The 23,916-nt window shown below is 42.7% G+C and overlaps 2 protein-coding genes across 2 annotated transcripts; one reads left to right on the top strand and one right to left on the bottom strand.

Moving 5' to 3' along the window:
* The first annotated feature begins 227 nt into the window (after positions 1-227).
* lamp1a (lysosomal associated membrane protein 1a) lies at positions 228-13,447 on the top strand. The gene is made up of 9 exons (XM_033985397.2): positions 228-548; positions 7,224-7,333; positions 7,855-8,074; positions 8,592-8,753; positions 8,826-9,016; positions 9,124-9,249; positions 10,393-10,459; positions 11,073-11,240; positions 13,308-13,447. Exons 1-9 carry the CDS (start codon positions 497-499, stop codon positions 13,445-13,447), a joined length of 1,236 nt encoding a protein of 411 aa, XP_033841288.1. The 5' UTR covers positions 228-496.
* Positions 13,448-14,991: 1,544 nt separating this feature from the next.
* On the bottom strand, positions 14,992-22,494 carry grtp1a (growth hormone regulated TBC protein 1a). The gene is made up of 8 exons (XM_033985437.2): positions 21,684-22,494; positions 19,836-19,987; positions 19,605-19,763; positions 18,119-18,243; positions 17,759-17,855; positions 16,755-16,927; positions 15,956-16,141; positions 14,992-15,095 (listed from the first exon to the last, which is right to left on the bottom strand). Exons 1-8 carry the CDS (start codon positions 21,737-21,739, stop codon positions 15,003-15,005), a joined length of 1,041 nt encoding a protein of 346 aa, XP_033841328.1. The 5' UTR covers positions 21,740-22,494; the 3' UTR covers positions 14,992-15,002.
* Positions 22,495-23,916: the final 1,422 nt, after the last annotated feature.

Genomic DNA, 23,916 nt, shown 5'->3' with positions numbered 1-23,916 from the left:
GGTTGTATTTTTCTGTCTTTGTGCAGTGTCCACACGATAGATTGTTTTATTCTACCCCTGTGCAGATTTAATAGTTTGTTTTATTCTGTGCAGACTTAATAGTTTGTTTTTTGTGTGCAGATTTAATAGTTTGTTTTCTGTGTGCACTGTGCTCTCTCCAGAGGAGCTGCAGAGGGGGCGGAGTCACGTGACAGCTGCTCCTCTGTGGAGCTGCTGGTCACATGATTCTCTCTCACACGGGGCAGATTCACTGAAGCTGCAGCACAAACGGCTCTAACGCGTCTGGCGTCGTCTTTTTTCCAGAACAAACTCGATTATTCTGATTTTACTTCATATTTGACACTTTCTCCTCGCGGAGCGTCGCAGCTGCGGAATGTGAGCGGATCTCATGTGTTTTTAGAATAAAAATAATAAAGTCCAGCGCGTTTAGAGCCACCTGCGCCTCGAGCTGCGCCAAACAGCCACAAGAGCAGAATCAGAGCCGTGTTTATTCACCATGAGGAGCGCCTCTTCTCTCTGGATCCTTCTCCTCCTCCTCGCGGGATCTGGTGAGTGTTTTTGTTTTATTGTTTTATTGTTTTATTGTGATGTTTGTGTCACAGATGAACCTGCGCCGCTTTACTGCGCAAAAAACTCATGTGCGTCATGTGTGATGTGCGCCAGCCGCTCATGTGCGCCATGTCCGCACACACATGCGCCGTGTCCGCACACACATGCGCCGTGTCCGCACACACATGCGCCGTGTCCGCACACACATGCGCCATGTCCGCACACACATGCGCCATGTCCGCACACACATGCGCCATGTCCGCACACACATGCGCCAGTGACACAGAAATGCGCCTGTTTAATTTGTGTCCTTGTTGTTGTTGTTGTTGTTGTTGTTGTTGTTCTTCTGCTTCTGTCCAGATCAAACTTGTTTTAGATCATGTTTCATTTTAGTCTCAGGTCTGGAGCAGGTTCTTTATGTCTGAGGACACATTTATTTATTTCAGTTCCTGTTTCCTGTTTGTGTCATACCAGTATTGTGTAGTTGTATGTGTTGTGTAGTTGTATGTGTGTTGTGTAGTTGTATGTGTGTTGTGTAGTTGTATGTGTTGTGTAGTTGTATGTGTGTTGTGTAGTTGTATGTGTGTTGTGTAGTTGTATGTGTGTTGTGTAGTTGTATGTGTGTTGTGTGTGTGTTGTGTAGTTGTATGTGTGTTGTGTAGTTGTGTGTGTGTTGTGTAGTTGTGTGTGTTGTGTAGTTGTGTGTGTTGTGTAGTTGTGTGTGTTGTGTAGTTGTGTGTGTGTTGTGTAGTTGTGTGTGTGTTGTGTAGTTGTATGTGTGTTGTGTAGTTGTATGTGTGTTGTGTAGTTGTATGTGTGTTGTGTAGTTGTATGTGTGTTGTGTGTGTGTTGTGTAGTTGTATGTGTGTTGTGTAGTTGTATGTGTGTTGTGTAGTTGTATGTGTTGTGTAGTTGTATGTGTTGTGTAGTTGTATGTGTGTTGTGTGTGTGTTGTGTAGTTGTATGTGTGTTGTGTAGTTGTATGTGTTGTGTAGTTGTATGTGTTGTGTAGTTGTATGTGTGTTGTGTGTGTGTTGTGTAGTTGTATGTGTGTTGTGTGTGTGTTGTGTAGTTGTGTGTGTGTTGTGTAGTTGTATGTGTGTTGTGTAGTTGTATGTGTGTTGTGTAGTTGTATGTGTGTTGTGTAGTTGTGTGTGTTGTGTGTGTGTTGTGTAGTTGTATGTGTGTTGTGTAGTTGTGTGTGTTGTGTAGTTGTATGTGTTGTGTAGTTGTATGTGTGTTGTGTAGTTGTATGTGTGTTGTGTAGTTGTATGTGTTGTGTAGTTGTATGTGTGTTGTGTGTGTGTTGTGTAGTTGTATGTGTGTTGTGTAGTTGTATGTGTGTTGTGTAGTTGTATGTGTGTTGTGTGTGTGTTGTGGAGTTGTATGTGTGTTGTGGAGTTGTATGTGTGTTGTGGAGTTGTATGTGTGTTGTGGAGTTGTATGTGTGTTGTGTAGTTGTATGTGTGTTGTGTAGTTGTGTGTGTGTTGTGTAGTTGTGTGTGTGTTGTGTGTGTGTTGTGTAGTTGTGTGTGTGTTGTGTAGTTGTATGTGTGTTGTGTAGTTGTGTGTGTTGTGTAGTTGTATGTGTTGTGTAGTTGTATGTGTTGTGTAGTTGTATGTGTGTTGTGTAGTTGTATGTGTGTTGTGTAGTTGTATGTGTTGTGTAGTTGTATGTGTGTTGTGTGTGTGTTGTGTAGTTGTATGTGTGTTGTGTAGTTGTATGTGTGTTGTGTAGTTGTATGTGTGTTGTGTGTGTGTTGTGGAGTTGTATGTGTGTTGTGGAGTTGTATGTGTGTTGTGTAGTTGTATGTGTGTTGTGGAGTTGTATGTGTGTTGTGTAGTTGTATGTGTGTTGTGTAGTTGTGTGTGTGTTGTGTAGTTGTGTGTGTGTTGTGTAGTTGTGTGTGTGTTGTGTAGTTGTGTGTGTTGTGTAGTTGTATGTGTGTTGTGTAGTTGTATGTGTTGTGTAGTTGTATGTGTTGTGTAGTTGTATGTGTGTTGTGTAGTTGTATGTGTTGTGTAGTTGTATGTGTGTTGTGTAGTTGTATGTGTTGTGTAGTTGTATGTGTTGTGTAGTTGTATGTGTGTTGTGTAGTTGTATGTGTGTTGTGTAGTTGTATGTATTGTGTAGTTGTATGTGTGTTGTGTAGTTGTATGTGTGTTGTGTAGTTGTATGTGTTGTGTAGTTGTATGTGTGTTGTGTAGTTGTATGTGTGTTGTGTAGTTGTATGTGTTGTGTAGTTGTATGTGTGTTGTGTAGTTGTATGTGTGTTGTGTAGTTGTATGTGTGTTGTGTAGTTGTGTGTGTGTTGTCTTATTTCTCTAGTTGAGCTTCTTCTTTTATTACAGTTTGTTTCTGTTTTATCACAGTTCAGTCTCTGTTCTGTTTAAATTCTCCTGATCCTCTGGATTTGTTTGGGTTTGAAGGCCTCAGGTCCTCAGGTCCTCAGGTCCTCAGGTCCTCAGGGCCTCAGGTCCTCAGGTCCTCAGGTCGTATTAAAAACATGTTTTGGACATGAGTCAAATAATATGGAGTTTATCATCTGTAATAAAACTGTTCACACTGAACCTCAGACACACACGTGTGAAGTGTTTATGTGAACTTTATATAAAATGACACTGTCTCTGTTTTCTGTGGTTCAGTCAAGTTTTGTGACACTTGAACTTCAACCAAAAAAGTTTACAGCCTAATTTTAGCACATTTAGCTCATTTAGCTAATTTATCACATTTAGCTAATTTATCACATTTAGGCCATTTATCATATTTATCACATTTATTACTTTTACCTCATTTATCACATTTACCTCATCACATTTAGGCCATTTATCACATTTAACTAATTTATCATATTTAGCTCTTTCAGCACATTTAGGTCATTTAGCTCATTTATCACATTTAGCATATTTATCACATGTGTGTAAACACCTGTACACTGTGTGTGTAAACACCTGCACACTGTGTGTAAACACTTGTACACTGTGTGTAAAGACCTGTACACTGTGTGTAAACCCCTGTACACTGTGTGTAAAGACCTGTACACTGTGTGTAAACCCCTGCACACTGTGTGTAAACACTTGTACACTGTGTGTAAAGACCTGTACACTGTGTGTAAACCCCTGTACACTGTGTGTAAAGACCTGTACACTGTGTGTAAACCCCTGCACACTGTGTGTAAACCCCTGTACACTGTGTGTGTAAACACCTGCACACTGTGTGTAAACACTTGTACACTGTGTGTAAAGACCTGTACACTGTGTGTAAACCCCTGTACACTGTGTGTAAAGACCTGTACACTGTGTGTAAACCCCTGCACACTGTGTGTAAACCCCTGTACACTGTGTGTAAAGACCTGTACACTGTGTGTAAACACTTGTACACTGTGTGTAAAGACCTGCACACTGTACATTTTCCATTCATTTTTCCCATAGACTTTTCTAAAGATTCAAATATTAAGAGTTCACAGTCGTCAGGGGCCAGTCACACACGACTAATGTCCACACGGTTTATAAAGTCTCATATTTAAATAAAACGATCTCGGGTCATTAGTTCCATGTGGCTGATCATCACAGATCAGGATTTAAAACGTCCATTATTATTATTTTTTGGAAAATCTATGAGAAAAATTAACAGGAGATTTATTTATAGAGTCACAGAGCGAGAGATCTGTGGAGAGGCGCTCTGTACTGGTCAGATCTGTGGAGAGGCGCTCTGTACTGGTCAGATCTGTGGAGAGGCGCTCTGTACTGGTCAGATCTGTGGAGAGGCGCTCTGTACTGGTCAGATCTGTGGAGATGTGCTCTGTACTGGTCAGATCTGTGGAGATGTGCCTCTGTACTGGTCAGATTTATAAAGATAAGCTTCTGTGTCAAACCAGTTGTAAAGTTTCACATGACCGTGCGATCATGAGGTCAGACACGAGTAGGACAAATATAAAGTACAAATATACAGTACAAATATACAGTACAAATACACATACAGTACATATATACAGTAGAGTACTTTCTGTCGTGTTTAAACCGGTTTAAATGTTAAAGTTTGTGTTTAATCTGGTCCAGTTTGGTCCAGTTTGGTCCAGTTCGGCCTCTTTCTTTGTTCTGCTGCTTTGTGTTTCACAAAAACACGTTTGGCTGTGGAAGCGACGACGACGACGAGCACAGAGAGAGACACTGTGGGCCAGGGCCAGGGCCCGCTGTGGGCCAGGGCTGTGGGCCAGGGCTGACACTGGGCCAGTGACAGCGGGCCGGTGCTGACATTGGGCCGGTGCTGTGGGCCGGTGCTGTGGGCCGGAGCTGTGGGCCGGAGCTGTGGGCCGGTGCTGTGGGCCAGTGCTGTGGGCCGGTGCTGTGGGCCGGTGCTGTGGGCCGGTGCTGTGGGCCGGTGCTGTGGGCCGGTGCTGTGGGCCGGTGCTGGCCCAGTATCAAACAGTGACTGTTGTATTTTTATATTAAAGTTCCACTGCGTCACATTTCAGCAAATAAATAAAGAATGATTTTTTTTCAGTGGTGGATTTTAAAGTAAAAGTTGTAAAGTACTAAATGTTTAAAATGTTTAAGTATCTTCACTTTACTAGTGAATACTTTCTACTTCACTATATTTGAGAGCAGTATTTGTACTTTACTTCAGTACGTTTTACAGTGTGTACTTTTCACTTTTACTTGTGTACATTTGAGAGCAGTATCTGTACTTTCTGCTCAAGTACATTTTAAAGTATTTTTCTTATCGTGTGACCTGCAGAAAAGGCCGAGGTTTTATTTTTATCAACTTCATAATTTAAACAAACAAAAATATAAAAACAGAAAAAAATGATTAAATTGTTTCTACTGAACCAAATTCAGCTCAAATATTTATTAAAATCTCCACATCTGAAGCTTTATTAAACCTGAACATCTCAAAATACTTTTACTTTTTGCTCTTTAAGTACATTTGAAACTTTAATACTTTTACTTAAGTAGATTTTTTCATGGTACTTGAGTATTTTTTGCTCTGGTTGCTGAACTTTTACTTGAGTAACATAAGTGACTGCACTGCACAAAAAACCCTGAAACGTGTGATTTACAGGCACTACAGGTACTACAGGTACTACAGATACTACAGATACTACAGGTACTACAGATACTACAGATACTACAGGTACTACAGGTACTACAGATACTACAGGTACTACAGGTACTACAGATACTACAGATACTACAGGTACTACAGGTACTACAGATACTACAGGTACTACAGGTACTACAGATACTACAGATACTACAGGTACTACAGATATTTGTAATAATATGACAACGTGAAACAAGAAGTAAAAATAAAAGTCTTTGACAGTGAGGCCCAGGTCAGAAAACAGAAGTAAACGTCTGTCCAGTTAAAACGAGCGACTGTGAAGCACCGGACAGAAAACACCACAAATATAAACACAACTCATGACATAATGTGGATTAAAAACTCAAATTAGACGGAATTATGTGAAAATAAAAGTGGATTATCAAAACCACGGGGCTCGAGTCTGTAAATAAAAATGATATAATGTGTAAATAATATGTTTTTATGGTGTTGTTCAGGGTCAAAGAGCTCGTGTCACTCTGTTCTCTCATCTGGTTTAACGTTTCCTCGTCACAAACAGATCTGCAGTTCTTCTCTCAAACTGAAAACACTCTGTTCCACCTTGTGATGTCATCATGTGATACAGGAAGTGCTCCACTGTGTTTTTAAACTCCACACACCTTCATTTCTAGAAACATCTGGATCGTTTCAGTCCTGGAGTTGTCTCTTATCTCGACTGAACTAAAGGTAAAAGGAGCTGTTAAAACTACCACTTGATGACATCACAAGGTGGAACGTGGCATTTTGAGATTTGCAGATGTGACAGACGAATAATAAATGAAACAAAACACAACTCCAGGTCTGATTTTGAGCAGGAAACGGCATTAGAACATGGATTAAAGCTACAGTTTGGCGTATTATAGCAGCTTTAAAGTGCAGATCGAGTCTCGGTCGTAAACTCTCCGCGGCGGCGTTCTGTGGCGGCGGCGCTGAAGACGAGCTTTGTGGTCAGTGCAGAAGAGGAAGTGTTTGACAGAGCTGTAGATTTTCTTTACGATAAAAAGATGAGAGTAAAAATGAAAGAGAAAGAGCAGAGAGCGTCTGAAGTCCTGGCAGTTCCTGAGTGATGTAACTGAATATTCATCACGTTTAGCCCACACAATCTACTTTTACACTGTTTTTAATGTGTTTTATTCACTCAAAGGTTTATTTTAACACTTAAAACGTGACTCCACAGCTCTTTTAAAGGTTTGTGGTTAAAAAAAAAGGCATTGAGGGGAGTTTGTGGTAAATTTCTATTACATAATTCGGGGAAACTAATCGAAATCGTAGCAGAAACATGAGCAGAGTTTCTCGTCCATCCGTCGCTCTGGGCCCTAAACATCAGCATCAGTGAAAAGCTCATCGCTCCATCTTCTTTTTCACTCGGAGAAATCGATCGTGGTTAAATAGTTGTTCTATTTTTAGCGGTGCTCAGTGAGTTTGTTGTTTGTTCGTGCACACGGGCGACCTCCTGTGGGAGCGTTTGCCCTTTGACCTCGTTGTGTATTTGTCGTTTCGTGTGGATGATCATGTTTACTCTCACTTTAGTTTTGCTCATTAAACGCTGAATCTACTCTGTGTTTTTCAGGCGACGTTCAGGCAGCGACTCTCGAAGTGAAAGACGGAAACTCGACGTGCATCAAGGCCGAGCTCTCTGCGGTTTTCTCCATCTCGTACAACGCCTCCAGCGGCGCCGCGGTAAAGTGTCGTCCACGTTTGAACTCATTATTAGCTCTTTTGTAAACGTTTGTCCAGTGATCTGAAGGTTGGCGGTTCAAATCCCACTCTCAACATAAACATCTTTGGCAGTCAGAGCCATCAGATCCACTTAAAGCTGTCGTTGTGTCCTTGGGCAAGACACTTAGCACTGGTGTATGAATGTGTGAGTGTTTCTTGATCTAAACCGCTGTATAAAAATGTGACAATGATCATTTACCAAACAAATATTGAACCCTGCCGCCTGAACTTACTTCACAATCACAGTTTTAGGTTAAATTTAGTTTTTGTCTTATTAAAAACAAATAAAAATGACTTTCAGTATTAATTTCTTGAAAATAAACAAGACAAGCTGAAAAAATTAGCCACTCAGAACAAAAAATAATCACGTTTCTTTCTCCAAACAGCGGCGACAGAACTGGGTGTAGATCTCTAGATTAAAACGTTAAAGTTTTGAGTGTGACAGTAAAAGTACCGTAATAATCTAAACTGTCCCCCCCCAGAGGACAGCGGTGGTCTCTCTCCCTGACGGCGCCTCGGTGGACCCCGGCAGCAGCTCGTGCGGGTCAGAGGGCGGCGCTCCGTGGCTCGTGGCCGTGTTCGGGTCGGGACACGCTCTGGGTCTGAGCTTCTCGTCCAACGGCAGCGTTTACAGCGTCACAAACCTCACGCTCCAGTACAACCTCAGCGACGCCGCCGTGTTCCCCGAGGCCAACAGCTCAGGTGAGACGCAGCAGACGGAGGGGGCGGGTCAGCGCGACACGCCGCTCTAAGGCTCTGTTCAATGGAGGCTTTGTGTGGAAACTCTGGTCATTCATAAAACACAGACTAAAGCCGTCACATGATCCGAGACCTAATCTAACTCTGCAGGATCCTGCTTTTGTACGGACTCAGAGATAATTAAAATACAATAATAATACAATAATAATACAATAATAAACACACTATGTTCCTGGTTCTTTTATGGTTCTCGTTGTAAACAAATGTACAGTCCAAAAAAACATCAGATTTAAATAATGTGGGTGATTTTGAGCTTTCATTTCTTTCCTTGACTGTTTTTCCTCAAGTTGCAGTTACGTTTACGCTCCACTAGAGGCTGCTAAAGATCCATCATGTGTTTGTGTTTTTTTGTGGCTTTTACTCACTTTTCAACTTCATTCAAACGATACCAACATTAGATCAGACTCTGTGTTTTGTGACTATTCTCTTTTCCGGATGTTAAAGTTCATTTTTGTTTCAGACGTGGTGACGGTCGTGTCGGCTTCAGTCGGGATCTCAGCTCCAGTGAACAGCACATATCGCTGTTTGAGCAGCGCCACGTTCAGACTGGACACGGCCAACCTGACGTTCTCCGACATGAGGCTGCAGGCGTACATGAGCGGCGACGACCTCAGCCCCAACGGTGAATATGAGGCGTCCAACTCAAGAAACTGTTAAGAAACTCACACTTTTCCTCGTGTTCTGTTCTTGTCAGAGAGCGTGTGTTTGGCGGATCAGACCACGACTCCTGCCCCTCCTCGTCCCACCACGGCCCCGGGGCCCGTCCCGACCCCAGCGGGACCTCCTGAACGGGGCATGTACAACGTCACGCAGAACAACACGGTGTGCCTCCTCGCTCACATGGGACTGCAGCTCAACCTGACCTACAGCGACGCTCAGAACAAGGTCAGCTGATGTAAAAACTCTGTGACGTAATAAAACACGTCCTCACTCTGAAGTGTGTGAGTGCGTCGAGTGTAAAACTCACAAAACAAATCTCCTTTTTTATTCAGACGATTCAGGACGTGGTCAATGTGAATCCAGATCTGACCAGTTCTTCTGGATCATGTGACGCAAACACAGCGACTTTGGTCCTGACTCAGGAGCAGAGCACCACCCTCAGCTTCACCTTCACACTGGTCAGTGTCTTTGGAAAACACTCCGACTCAATCCTGTGTTTGTTTTTTTATTTATGGAGACGTGTTTTACACGAGAGGCCACAGGGTCATGTTTATTTGTGTCACACATGTTCACATCGAAACATGGACTAAACACGGACTAAACACGGACTAAACACGGACTAAACATGGACTAGACCAGGACTAAACACGGACTAAACACGGACTAAACACGGACTAAAAATGGACTGGACCAGGACTAAACACGGACTAAACACGGACTAAACATGGACTAAACATGGACTAAACACGGACTAAACACGGACTAAACACGGACTAAACATGGACTAAAAATGGACTGGACCAGGACTAAACACGGACTAAACACGGACTAAACATGGACTAAACATGGACTAAACATGGACTAAACACGGACTAAACACGGACTAAACACGGACTAAACACGGACTAAACACGGACTAAACACGGACTAAACATGGACTAAACATGGACTAAACATGGACTAAACACGGACTAAACACGGACTAAACACGGACTAAACACGGACTAAACATGGACTAAACACGGACTGGACCAGGACTAAACACGGACTAAACACGGACTAAACATGGACTTAACACGGACTAAACACGGACTAAACACGGACTAAACACGGACTAAACACGGACTAAACACGGACTAAACCTGGACTAAACACGGACTAAACCTGGACTAAACCTGGACTAAACCTGGACTAAACATGGACTGGACCAGGACTAAACATGGACTAAACATGGACTGGACCAGGACTAAACACGGACTAAACACGGACTAAACACGGACTAAACACGGACTAAACACGGACTAAACACGGACTAAACATGGACTGGACCAGGACTAAACATGGACTAAACACGGACTAAACACGGACTAAACCTGGACTAAACACGGACTAAACATGGACTAAACATGGACTGGACCAGGACTAAACATGGACTAAACATGGACTAAACACGGACTAAACGTGGACTGGACCAGGACTGGACCAGGACTGGACCAGGACTGGACCAGGACTGGACCTGGACTAGTGTGGACACCTGGAAACACTTTGAGTTGTTCATCTTTTCGTTCCTTTTTGCTCAATTATCTTTCCTTTTTCCACAGAATTCGACGTCCAACAAGTACCACCTGAGCGGGGTGAGCCTGGTGGTGAACTGGCCCAATGTGCCTGGTTTGTGCTTAAATTTTATAAACTCAAAACTTATTTTATTTCTGCTGTAGGTCCTGTGTTACGTAAAAGTGACTCATGTGAGCTTTAATCCATGTTTTAATGCTTTTTCCTCCTCAAAAACAGACCTGGAGTTGTGTTTTGTTTCATTCACATGTTTGAGTCACTTTATTATTCGTCTGTAACATCTACAAAGATCAAAATGCGACGTTCCACCTTGTGATGTCATCAAGTGGTAGTTTTCATGTTAACTCCTCCTTTTACCTTTAGTTCAGTCGAGATAAGAGACAACTCCAGGACTGAAATGATCCAAATGATTCTATAAATGAAGGTGTGTGGAGTTTAAAAACAGTGGAGCACTTCCTGTATCACCACATGATGACATCACAAGGTGGAACAGAGTGTTTTCAGTCTAAATCTGCAGAGTTTGTGTGTTAAACATGTGAGAATGAAACAAAACACAACTCCAGGTCTGTTTGTGATGAGGAAACGACATTAGAACAGATCAGAAAACAACCAAATCTGGCCCTTTAATATCTCCTCTTCTCCTCCTCTTTCTTCTCCTCCTCCTCCTCCTCCTCCTCCTCCTCCTCCTCCTCCTCCTCCTCCTCCTCAGCTAACACGTCTGCGGTGAACTCCAGTCTGAATTACCTCCGCAGTTCGTTGGGTCACTCGTACATGTGTAACTCTGAGCAGACTCTGGTCGTTCTGCCCACGTTTTCCATCAACACGTTTAAGCTGCAGGTCCAACCGTTTGGAGTCACGACCACACAGTTCTCCTCAGGTAAACATCAACACACAAGTAACGCACAAATGACACACAAATGACACACAAAAGACACACACGACCACACAGTTCTCCTCAGGTAAACATCACACAAGAGACGCACAAAAGACACACACAAGATGCACAAAAGACACACACGACCACACAGTTCTCCTCAGGTAAACATCACACAAGAGACGCACAAAAGACACACACAAGATGCACAAATGACACACACGACCACACAGTTCTCCTCAGGTAAACATCAACACACAAGAGACGCACAAAAGACACACAAAAGACACACAAATGACACACAAATAACACACAAATAACACACAAATAACACACAAAAGACACACACGACCACACAGTTCTCCTCAGGTAAACATCACACAAGAGACGCACAAAAGACACACACAAGATGCACAAATGACACACACGACCACACAGTTCTCCTCAGGTAAACATCAACACACAAGAGACGCACAAAAGACACACAAAAGACACACAAATGACACACAAATAACACACAAATAACACACAAAAGACACACACGACCACACAGTTCTCCTCAGGTAAACATCAACACACGAGACGCACAAAAGACACACAAAAGACACACAAAAGACACACACAACCACACAGTTCTCCTCAGGTAAACATCACACAAGAGACGCACAAAAGACACACAAATGACACACAACCACACAGTTCTCCTCAGGTAAACATCACACAAGAGACGCACAAAAGACACACACAAGATGCACAAAAGACACACACGACCACACAGTTCTCCTCAGGTAAACATCACACAAGAGACGCACAAAAGACACACACAAGATGCACAAAAGACACACACGACCACACAGTTCTCCTCAGGTAAACATCACACAAGAGACGCACAAATGACACACAAAAGACACACACGACCACACAGTTCTCCTCAGGTAAACATCACACAAGAGACGCACAAAAGACACACAAAAGACACACAAATGACACACAAAAGACACACACGACCACACAGTTCTCCTCAGGTAAACATCACACAAGACGCACAAATGACACACAAATAACACACAAAAGACACACAAATAACACACAAATAACACACAAAAGACACACACGACCACACAGTTCTCCTCAGGTAAACATCACACAAGAGACGCACAAAAGACACACAAATGACACACAAAAGACACACAAATGACACACAAATAACACACAGTTCTCCTCAGGTAAACATCACACAAGAGACGCACAAATGACACACACAAGATGCACAAATGACACAAAAGACACACAAATAACACACAGTTCTCTTCAGGTAAACATCATCACACAAGACGCACAAATGACACACAAATCTGTCTTTTATTTGTATTTTTATTGTATATTCACCCATTTTGTTTTATTGTTTTAAATATTGTCCATTGTCTTCTGTTTAAATCCACATTATCAGTTTCTTCACTTGTTTATTCTTAATTATCTCTGTATAAATTCACTTTTTTACACATGTTCAGTTCACTCTCTCTTATCGGTATAAAAAAAATGAACATCTTCCATTTTAAAACCTTTAAATTATAAAGTCTCATGTTTATGCAGCGTTTCTGTTTCTAAACCTCATCTACACTTTTTATTTTCTTTATCTTTATTTAAACAGTGGAACACAATGAGACCAATTACACAAATATAATCCATTTAAAACATTTAAAACATAAAACATTTAAAACATATAAAACATTTAAAACATTCAAACCCGGAGCAGCCGTGTGTGTAAATGTTTTTAGATCAGTTTGTTAAGTTGCGTTTGTCGTCAGCTTCTCCAGTTTTGCTTTTCGTTGGAGTTTATTCCATTTTTATGAGGTAAAAGCTCAAATCCTGTTCCTCGTGTGGTTCTGGTTCAGCTCGTCCTTTTAGTCGTGTCATTTGGTTTGAAATGTTTCTGTGTCAATGAACAAACAGGTGAAGGATTCTGGGAGTTTGACGTATTTCACTCCGAGCTGTTCTCCTCAGACGGACGACTCACTTTTCCCAGAGAAAGTGACGTGTTTTTTCTTTTCTTCTGTGTTTCTCTTCCAGCGGAGGAGTGTCAGGTGGACCAGGACCAGATGCTCATCCCGATCGTCGTGGGCGCCGCTCTGTCCGGGCTCGTCCTCATCGTCCTCGTCGCGTACCTCATCGGCCGAAAGAGGAGCCACGCGGGATACCAGACCATCTGAGCTCCACCGAACCACTGACACTTTTAAGAGCGACGCGTCCACCGCAGCTTTACCGCCGCCGTAGGAGCCGGGTTTGTCCCTGCGTCTCTAGCGCCCCCTGTGGAGACGCGGGGACTCGCTGGGTGACGGTTCTTGGTTTGTAAAGTTTATTTTTAAGACGCTCAGACGGACGACTTCACCTTTAATCAAGAGTTTGAAAAGTTGTGTTTTGGTTTGAAGTCGTTTGATTTTACACTCCCCAAATGAGTTTTATTCTTTCATTTATTTATAATTTATTTAACTCGGAGGTGCACGGCGTGACTTTCCTGATCGGGGCTTCCTGTTCGTCGCCATGGAGATGTTATTTACTGTGCCTGAAATGTTACACCGTATGAAATTAAACACACACATCTCACATTTACTAAACTGTAGGAGTGTTTGTTTCCATGGAGATAACGCCACACTGTCAAACATTCCAGGCAAAGTCCAAACATCTCCATGGAGACGAGCGCACGGCCGAGCCTCCACCAGAAAAGCCCCGCACTGCAGCTTTAACTCTCCCGGTCTTGAGCTGTGGAGTGACTGAGTGTTTCCCGATCGTGCCTGTGGTTAAAATGTCCGATTATAAAAGATAAATATTTATTTTCATCCCTGTTCATTTCCATCTCGAGCTTTTTTCCTGGTTTCAAAATGTTTTATTTGTAGAAAAGGGAAAGTGCTGAATGTAAAAAGTTGGTTGTGTTTCGTTTGGATGATTCCAGCTGGTTTGAGTAATTAGTTAAAGATTATTTAGCTTTTCATTTTAGCTCAAAGGGATTTTACACGGAGACAGTGGGACGACAAAGAGCATTTATTTATTTATCGTGAAACAAAAACATCTTGATGAAACGAGCTCGTCCTAAAATCCCTTCAGGTAAAATCGTGCAGTGGCTACTTGTTTTTTAACTTGATTATTTGTTGAAAACATTTACATTTTTATTTTCCTCATCCCTTTAAAGATAATAAAACTCTTTGTGACTTAAAGGTTGTGTTTTTGTCGTGTGCAGCAGTTGAAACGAAGGACGAGGACGAGGGTCGGTTTATGTTTCAGTCTGAAGTGAAGAAAATGTTAAACGGGACGAGTGATTTGCTGAAACTGCTGCGTCTGGGGCTTGTTCTCAGATATTGTAAGAGTAAAAGTAAAGATTAATTAAACACAGAGTGGTTTTCAGAAGCTTCATCACGTTGAGTTTTTAATAACGACGCCTGACACAGAGGAGATAGCAGCCCTTTATACTGAAACATGTCGCCATTTTCACAATAATAAACTTCATTTTAAGTCTTGAAATGCTTCAGGACCAGAAATTATTCATGTTCTACTCGTTAAAACAGTAAAAAGTTTGACCCGTTGTTTCTGTTCAGTGTGTGACTTGATAAAGTGCATCGTACCCACAGCTCGACACAAAATCTATGAAATGACACGACACATTTCAGACTAACATCGATTTACATTCATCAGTTTAAGACGTGGAGTCAGTTTCGTTTCAGGAAGGTGCAGTGAGTTTGACAGAATGTGGTGAGTTTACAGCAGCTTGGATCAGGATTCTTCTTCAGTCAGTTTTGCTCGACATTTGGTCCGGAGTTTGGTCAGTGTGGTCCTGGACAGACTCCCCGTTTCTGTGAAGATTCTCTGTGAAACAAGTAAAAAAAAACACATTTGATTCTCGTTCGCACAGTATTTTACAACAACTGGAACAAATAACCCGTCATTCTGAAGTCCCCTGAGGTTCATCTGGTGTTTATTTATTTATTTTAACAGATTATTTTTCCAGACACATCGCAGTGACGTCATGTGACCACTGTGAGGCGCCAGTGAGCTCCAAACTCAGAGATGAAACAAACTGAAGCTCGTCTGGAAAAACGATAAAATAAATCAGTTTGAAGGTAAAATGGGTCAATAATGCTTCATTTAAAATCTCTCTTTAAAGCTGCACTATGTAGCTTTTCAGGTGTCGGGTCCACCATTGTCTCATCTCCATGGAGACGTTGCTTTGTCTGGAATGTTCCTCATTGTGGGATTAATCTTACAGTAAAAACGCACATTTTTAAGGTATTTTTGAGAAATAAAACAGCAGTAATGGAAGGAAGAGATGTGTTTAATGCCAGACTGTGGAACATTCCAGGCAAAGCAACGACATCTCCATGGAGACCAGTCCCCTGCAGAAAAGTTACGTCACATTCAGGAGGATTTTGGACTAAAGTGAATAATAGAAAAATGTCCCTGACAGTTTCACTTTGACATGGACCAAACAGGATCCATGAAGCAGCTGCGCCCCCTGCAGGTCACAGCTCATATTACATCATTACCTGTGCTCTGCTGCGCCCCCTGCAGGTCACAGCTCGTATTACATCATTACCTGTGCTCTGCTGCGCCCCCTGCAGGTCACAGCTCGTATTACATCATAACCTGTGCTCTGCTGCGCCCCCTGCAGGTCACAGCTCGTATTACATCATAACCTGTGCTCTGCTGCGCCCCCTGCGGGTCATTACCTGCATAAAGGCGTGGCTCTCGTCCACAAAAGGCCCTCGGGTCATGCGTTTGAAGACGTCACAGACGTCGGGCAGAGACGAGGCCGTTTGGATCTCAGTCTGATGACGATGAATCAGAGTCAGAGCCACTCGGAAAAGAATCTTTGAGCCTTCGTAAAAGAGACAGTCCCAGATCCTCAGGACGGTCTGTGGGGGACATTTAAGAGACACGTGAGACAGAGACATGTCCACAGTGTCCAGCACAATAACAAACATGTAACAGAATAAACACAGTGTCCTGATGTTATTCAAATGATATTTAAAAAAAACAAATGTTAAAACAGCCTTTAAATATTTATTTATCATCGTTAGTGGAGGTTTATGAGGCAAAAGTGAAATCATGAAATATCTTAATATTTTTTATAATATCTTATAATATTATCTTATTATATATTTTGGGAGGTTTCTCGTTTTATTAATGATTTTCTCGTGACTTTTATGATTTTATCCACATTTCATCTTTCTGCCCACATTTGTTTTTTAATGAGTTTTAGACCTTCAGTTCTTTTCTTTTGTTCATTTTTTCCTGTCGTGTTTAGTTTGAGTCTGTCCTTGTCCCTCATGTAAACTCTGAGTCCTCGCTGCTGATTGGACAGTGTCTCTGTCCAGTGTCTCACCTGCAGCAAAGACAATGTGATCTGCAGAATAAACTTCTCTAAATTATAAACTAAATCTTAAACATCACAGTGACCCACGGGCTGACGGCTTTAAACTCGTGGTACTTCACGTACTTTAAGTACTGCAGTATTTCCACACTGACCTCTACTGGCAGGACGTCGATGAACAGACAGATGAACCAGCGAGACACGACCAGAGACCACAGGACGTTATTGTCCAACATCGTCCTCCAGACGCCAGGAGCCTTCAGTCGAACCAGCTCCCCCAGAACCTCCTGGTCCGTCTTCAGCCCCAACATCACAGGAGTGTAGTAATCTGAACGCACAAAGACACACACACAGACACAAAGACACACACAGATACACACACACACGACACAAACACACACACAGACACAAAGACACACACAGACACACATGCACACAGACACAAACACACACACAGACACAAACACACAGACACACAAACACATGACACAAACACACAGAGACACGACACAAACACACACAGACACACAAACACACACAGACACAAACAAACACACACAGAGACACACACAAACACACACAGACAGACACACAAACACAGACACAGACAGAGAGACACAGACACACACACACACGACACAAACGCACACATACAGATACACACAGACATGACACAAACACACACAGACACACAGAGACACACAGACACACCCCAACACACACAGAGACACACAGAGACACACAAACACACACAGACACACACAGAGACACGCAAACACACAAACACACACATGCACACGAACGCACAAACACATGACAAACACACACAGACACACAGACACAGATACACACACAGACACATGACACAAACACACGACACAAACGCACACACAACACACAGGTTATAAACTGACAGACAAAGTCATTAAATGTGTTTTCCTCTGACCTCAGCTCTGTGTCTAAACTGACCCACAGTTTATATTTTATATTTTTATTTATTCTGGACATTTATAACTGGATCATTTATAACACGTCACAAAAGAGTTCAAAGGTTAAAACATTTTCTTTATTGGTGAAAAAGTTAAATAAAATAGAACATATAATCTGGACAAACAGAAGCTGCTGAGTCAAATCCACTGGATTAACAGTAAAAACAAACCTGGCAGGATCCTCCCGATCAGAGCGTCCATCAGCCAGAAGGACTTCTCTTCATCTTTAGTGATGAGGAGCAAATATCCAGCGATAAAGTTCATCCCCTGGAAACAAATGAGGAAACAGAAATGATGTTTAAGACTGTGATGTTTGTGTTTTCACAGAGTCACATTTGTTTATCCAAATGACACAGATTCTGTCGATAAAACTGAACAAACTCAACACGGATCACAACAAACGACACAAACGGCTCAGGATTCAGGAAAAATTCATGAGGAAATAGAAAATTATGCAAAAACCTCTGCACATGAACATTTGACTGTCAAATACTTTGTAGAACAGTCAGTACTGCGGAGTATTTGATGACCTGGCAGTATCCCACGTCGGGGTTGTGATGTCCGTACGCTCGGAGCACGTTGTACAGAGACGCCAGGAGGCTCCGCTCGGACGACTTACGGAAATGTATGTTATCTGGAAATGTTCTGTTCAGATCTGAAAGAGAGAACGTGAATGTAGAGAGTGTGAGGCTGAAGAAAAGAACGACAGAGTTTATGGTTTTATTTACACTTATTTATGTCTCTTTTATAAAAACGTCTCATTCAGTTAAAGTTCCAGTGTGAGGGGAAAAAGAACATCTTAAAGTGCAGTACATTTCACCTCAGAACAGTGATAATGGAGAAAGAACAGATCGTATCAATATTAAAATAAAATACTCTTCTTGAATTAAAGCTTCACTGTGAAACCTCAGGGTCTGCTGGTCTCCATGGAGATTATTCCTTTGCTTTGACTCCACAAAATGACACTTAACTCATCTCTAACGTTCATCTCACTGTGATGTTTTTATGGAAATACCTTTAAAATCAGGCGCTCCAGTCTCCACAGATCTGACCTGTAACTCGCCTGATGAGTGTGTATACATAATATGATAATGCCACACTGCGGAACACTCCAGGTAAACTAAATAACATCTCCATGGAGACGCGCAGGAGACAAAGAGTTACACGTACGACTTTAAATATAAACTTTAAACATGATTTTAGTATAAATGTGTCGCCCCACAGAGATGATCACCAGATCAGAGGAAAATCATCACAAATCACACACTAGAATTTAACACACACAGACACACACTCTGTAGAATTTAACACAGACAGACACACACACACACCCCGACACACAGAGACACACACACTCTGTAGAATTTAACACAGACACACACACACACAGAGACACACACACACTCACCCCCACAAACAGACAGACACACACTCTGTAGAATTTAACACACACAGACACACACCGACACACACACACACACACCCCCACCCCCATACACACACCCCGACACACACCCACACAGACACACACACCCCCCCTCTGTAGAATTTAACACACAGACAGACACACAGACACACACACCCCGACACAGACACACACACACACTCACACATAGACACACTCACACACCTCCACACACCCTCACACACACACACACACCCCCCCCACACCCCCACACACCTGTCCTGATGGTCCTCACACACACACACACACACACCCCCACCCCCACACACACACACACACCTGTCCTGATGGTCCTCTCACACACACCCCTACACTCTCTCACACACACACACACCTGTCCTGATGGTCTCCAGGAGCTTGTCGTCCTGCTGAGTGGACAGGAGGCTCTGGTAAAAGACACACACACACACACACACCCACACACACCCACACACACACCCCCTCTCACACACCCTCACACACACCTGTCCTGATGGTCCTCACACACACACACCTGTCCTGATGGTCCTCACACACACACACCTGTCCTGATGGTCCTCACACACACACACCTGTCCTGATGGTCTCCAGGAGCTTGTCGTCCTGCTGAGTGGACAGGAGGCTCTGGTAAAGTCCCGGGTTGTGGTCGAGTTGATCCTGAGCTCCACTCGCCGTCATCCAGATCAGGGCGCGGTGCTCGTTGGGGACGCCTTTACGGACGTAACGTTTCACTGACGCAGACGGAGAAAAGAGGTTAGTTTGTGTTTCTCACAGACACACACACACACACTCCTCACACGTACATTTGACGTTCTTCTGGACTCTGTGTTTGCCCTTGAGGAGCTTGGACCACTTGATGGACCTGCGGGTGAGGACGGCGAGGTAGACGGACATGAGCTCCTCGTACGAGCTGTAGTCGAAGTCCTCAGAGCGCTCGAAACCGTAAGGATCCACACTGTACGAAAAATACATCACATGTCACAGAAAACGAACATATTTTACACGCTTTAATATTCAGTTTTAAATTGTTTAATCCATAATATTTAGTCACTGATCATTTACAAATATATAGATTTGGACAGCGGTAAATTATGACTTTTTTTTTTTTTTTTTTTTACTCCATTTCAAATTTCTAGATTCAGGCCGACAAAACCAATTAAAAACAAAAAGTCGTGTCCTCGCTCCAAGTGTGTGGCAGTGTCCAGACCACGGCACAGCGCCCTCTACTGTCAGACCCGCTCAGTCTTTACAGTTTAACACTCGACTGAACGCTCCTCCCTGGCATTTAACACAAGTTACACAGGATACTTCAGTGTTTTACTGCACTTTTCTTGCGTGTCGTGTTGCGTTTGTTTGTTTTTTGTTGTTTTTTCACGTTGGAACAGATAAAAGTTGTTTTAAATTCACTATAAAATAAACTTTTTAACTAAACGCTTAATAATGTACAGTGTTTTTACTCATCGCTAAAACTAAAACTTTTCTCACACTCTACTTTCATGTTCAGAGAATGAGTCAGAACATTTACATCTTTTATTCTACACGTTTGACTCACGGTGGATATTTTAAATTTCTATTTCCTGGTTCTAAATTTACAGACGGTGCGTGCGAAGTGCTCTAAAGATGCTTAGGTAACGAGCTAATCTGAGAAGAGCTTAAGCCTCGAGCGGCGGAGACGAGCACCTGAAACAGAAGAAACTTTAAACATCAGAGTGAAAAAGAATCAGACAGTGAGAGCTGGAGCTGTGGCCTGAGGATAGAAAACACAAAACACACACGAAACACACACGAAACAGTTTCATCAGCAAATATGACACGCCCAGAGAATAGAGGCAAAACAAACGCTCTGAAACTGCAGATTTTTACACGTTTAACTTCACTTTTCTTCAATCGCAGACTCAAACATCTGTGAGAGGAAATTCATTTTGTTACAGAAAAGCAGCAGAAAAGCAGAAGAGCAGAACTTATTAAAAAAGAACGGGTTTAAATGAGAGAAATAAGACGTTTTTTTCCACTAAACCCTCAGTGGAATCTCAGCTCTGCCATGTCCCTCAGGTCAATGTTATAATCCAGAGTGAGGACGTCTCAGTAACATCACCTAAAGCTCAATGTGCAGTAAAGTGAGCGTTGTGTTGTGCGTTTAATGTGTGTAAGGGTCAGACTTGTGCGTTTAATGTGTGTAAGGGTCAGACTTGTGCGTTTAATGTGTGTAAGGGTCAGACTCTATCGTGTTTTCACTCTGTGGCTTTGACGTTCTGCAGATAAGAGACAAACTGAGACTGAGCTGATGTTTGTCACATTCACAGGTGAAGGACGTCCACTCAGAACAAGTGGACGTCTTTTATTAAACTGTGGACGTCTTTTATAAAACTGTGGACGTCTTTTATAAAACTGTGGACGTCTTTTATAAAACTGTGGACGTCTTTTGTTTAACCATTTTAGTCCAAAATAATAATAATATTTGTCTTATTTTTGTTTTTCCAGTCTCTTCCTTAAATCAAACGTGTCTCTTGTTTATTTCATTATTGGACTAAAATCACATCCTGGTCCAAATCTGCTCAGACTTTTTGTTTTTTCTGCTTCAGGTCAAAGTTCATAAAGTTAAAGCTGCAGATTCATTTTTGTCTTTAAACTTTCATGAGTCGGATCTTTACCTCCCGATCCTCAGTTTGGCCTCAGTCTGGAGTCGAGCCCGAGAGTTTTTATCCATCAGGCTCTGCTCCTCTGCTCCTCACACTCTGCTCCTCACGCTCTGCTCCTCTCGCTCTGCTCCTCACGCTCTGCTCCTCTGCTCCTCTCGGGTGATTCTCTTTTAGATCCAAACTGAAGAATAAAATAAAACAGCTCCAGGTCCTCGTTTCCAAAGCGGCGCTGCAGCTGCGGGTGTTTCTGCGGGTGTTTCTGCGGGTGTTTCTGCGGGTGTTTCTGCGGGTGTTTCTGCGGGTGTTTCTGCGGGTGTTTCTGCGGGTGTTTCTGCGGGTGTTTCTGCGGGTGTTTCTGCGGGTGTTTCTGCGGGACTTCGCTGGTTTTGGCGCATCCACGTGCACCTGCTGCTGAAACGTCCTGTGCGTAAAACCTCAAACCCGCCCGAAAAAGTCAGAGACATGAGGCTCGTCCGCGGTTTGTCCTCACACGGCTCCACACACGGCTCCTCACGCGGCTCCTCACACGGCTCCTCACACGGCTCCACACGGCTCCACACACGGCTCCTCTCGGTTCCTCACACGGCTCCTCTCACGGCTCCTCACACGGCTCCTCTCACGGCTCCACGGCTCTCCACACGGCTCCTCTCACGGCTCCTCACACGGCTCCTCACACGGCTCCTCACACGGCTCCTCACGCGGCTCCTCACACGGCTCCTCACGCGGCTCCTCACGCGGCTCCTCTCACGGCTCCACGGCTCCTCGGCTCTTTCTGACACTTCCTCTGAGGATTTCAGAGTTAAAGTCTGTCCCGGGACAGAGCTCAGGGCGCGTTCAGGGAGCGCGCGGAAACCACACACTTCAGAGCTCTGCGGATTAAGAGAGCTCTAAACTTCTCTAAATAGAACACTTTATTATTATTATTATTATTATGTGACATGTTCATGTTGTGACCTCGTATATTCAAGTATTTGAAAGTTTAAAAAAAAAGTAATAGGTTTAGTTTTTTCTTTTGTTTGTGTTTTCTTTTACAGACTGTTCCGGGTTTCTGTCTTTTGTGACGTCAGTGAACGCAGCACTGAGGAAAAGCCACGCCTCCGGACACAGCACGTGCCCAGGTGAGCAAACAAGTGAACTGTGGGGGACAGAAGGGACACAGGTGAGTCCACACCTGTCCTGAGGGACGTGGAGGACATTTTGAGTTGTAAAAAACAGAATTGCTCAGTTTCAGGTGACACAGTTTGATGTTTAAATCAAACTGTTGTGTTTATCTGTGACCGAGAGGGTTTATTCTGCACTTTTCTCCTTTAATATTAATTTTATAATGATTATTTGTGATTATTTATGTTTTATTTGTTGTATTGTGATCTTAATGTCCTTATTCTGTAAAACACTTTGAATTACTTTGTTTCTGAATTGTGCTGTACAAATAAACTTACCTTCTTTTCACAAAAATAGACCAAAAATAGACCACAGCAGGTAACATTGAGGAGATTTATATTTTCAACATGCAGCATTTTGTGTAAGTGGAACAATAATTAAACACTGAACATTTATATTTCATGATCTGGTCAAACGTGTGTGGACACGTCTCATTTAAACAGACGGTGGTTTATTGATTCTCCATAAATAAAAGTCAAAATCATCACGAGCATCAACATCAACACAAGCCACAGTCACATTTACAGATATTTATTGTGCGATTTGTTGGGACGTCAGTGAAAGACACAGATTCCTAGAAAATGACGAATTAGACAAGTCAGGAATTGTTGAAATATGTGCAGTTATTGCATCATAAATAAATCCTACAGTATTTTTGTATCTGTGCTGCTCTAATTCTCTGTCATCATCTCATTTTAGATTAAACGTGTTCTGTGTTTGGCCCTGAACTCCTCACGCTCAGTCGAATGTGTTTAGTTAAAGGTGATTACAGTTTGTTGTCCCACATTCGCTCAGATGAAGCTGGGACAGGCTCAGATGACGTGGCCTCGTTTCTTTTCCTCTGTGAAAATGTCGGAGTAAATCGAGTAAATCCAAAGGCTGACATCACTAATCCTGGTCATGTGACTGCGATGAGGAGCAGGGAGACGCTGTGGTGCTTTTGTGTGAAGATAAAAGTCTGAAGAGGAACTTTACTTGGGCAAAATGGTGAAACTGCAGCAGTAAATCTGCAGCCTCTTCAGCTCGTCCTGGATCTTCCTCGTCCTGGTCGTTTTGATCATCACACAATAAGTTTTATATCATT

This window comes from Periophthalmus magnuspinnatus, chromosome 3 (assembly GCF_009829125.3).
Source record: "Periophthalmus magnuspinnatus isolate fPerMag1 chromosome 3, fPerMag1.2.pri, whole genome shotgun sequence".
Lineage (NCBI taxonomy): Eukaryota > Metazoa > Chordata > Actinopteri > Gobiiformes > Gobiidae > Periophthalmus > Periophthalmus magnuspinnatus.
The sequence above is the reverse complement of the archived record's forward strand: the minus strand, read 5'-3'. Positions and strand labels throughout refer to the sequence as shown.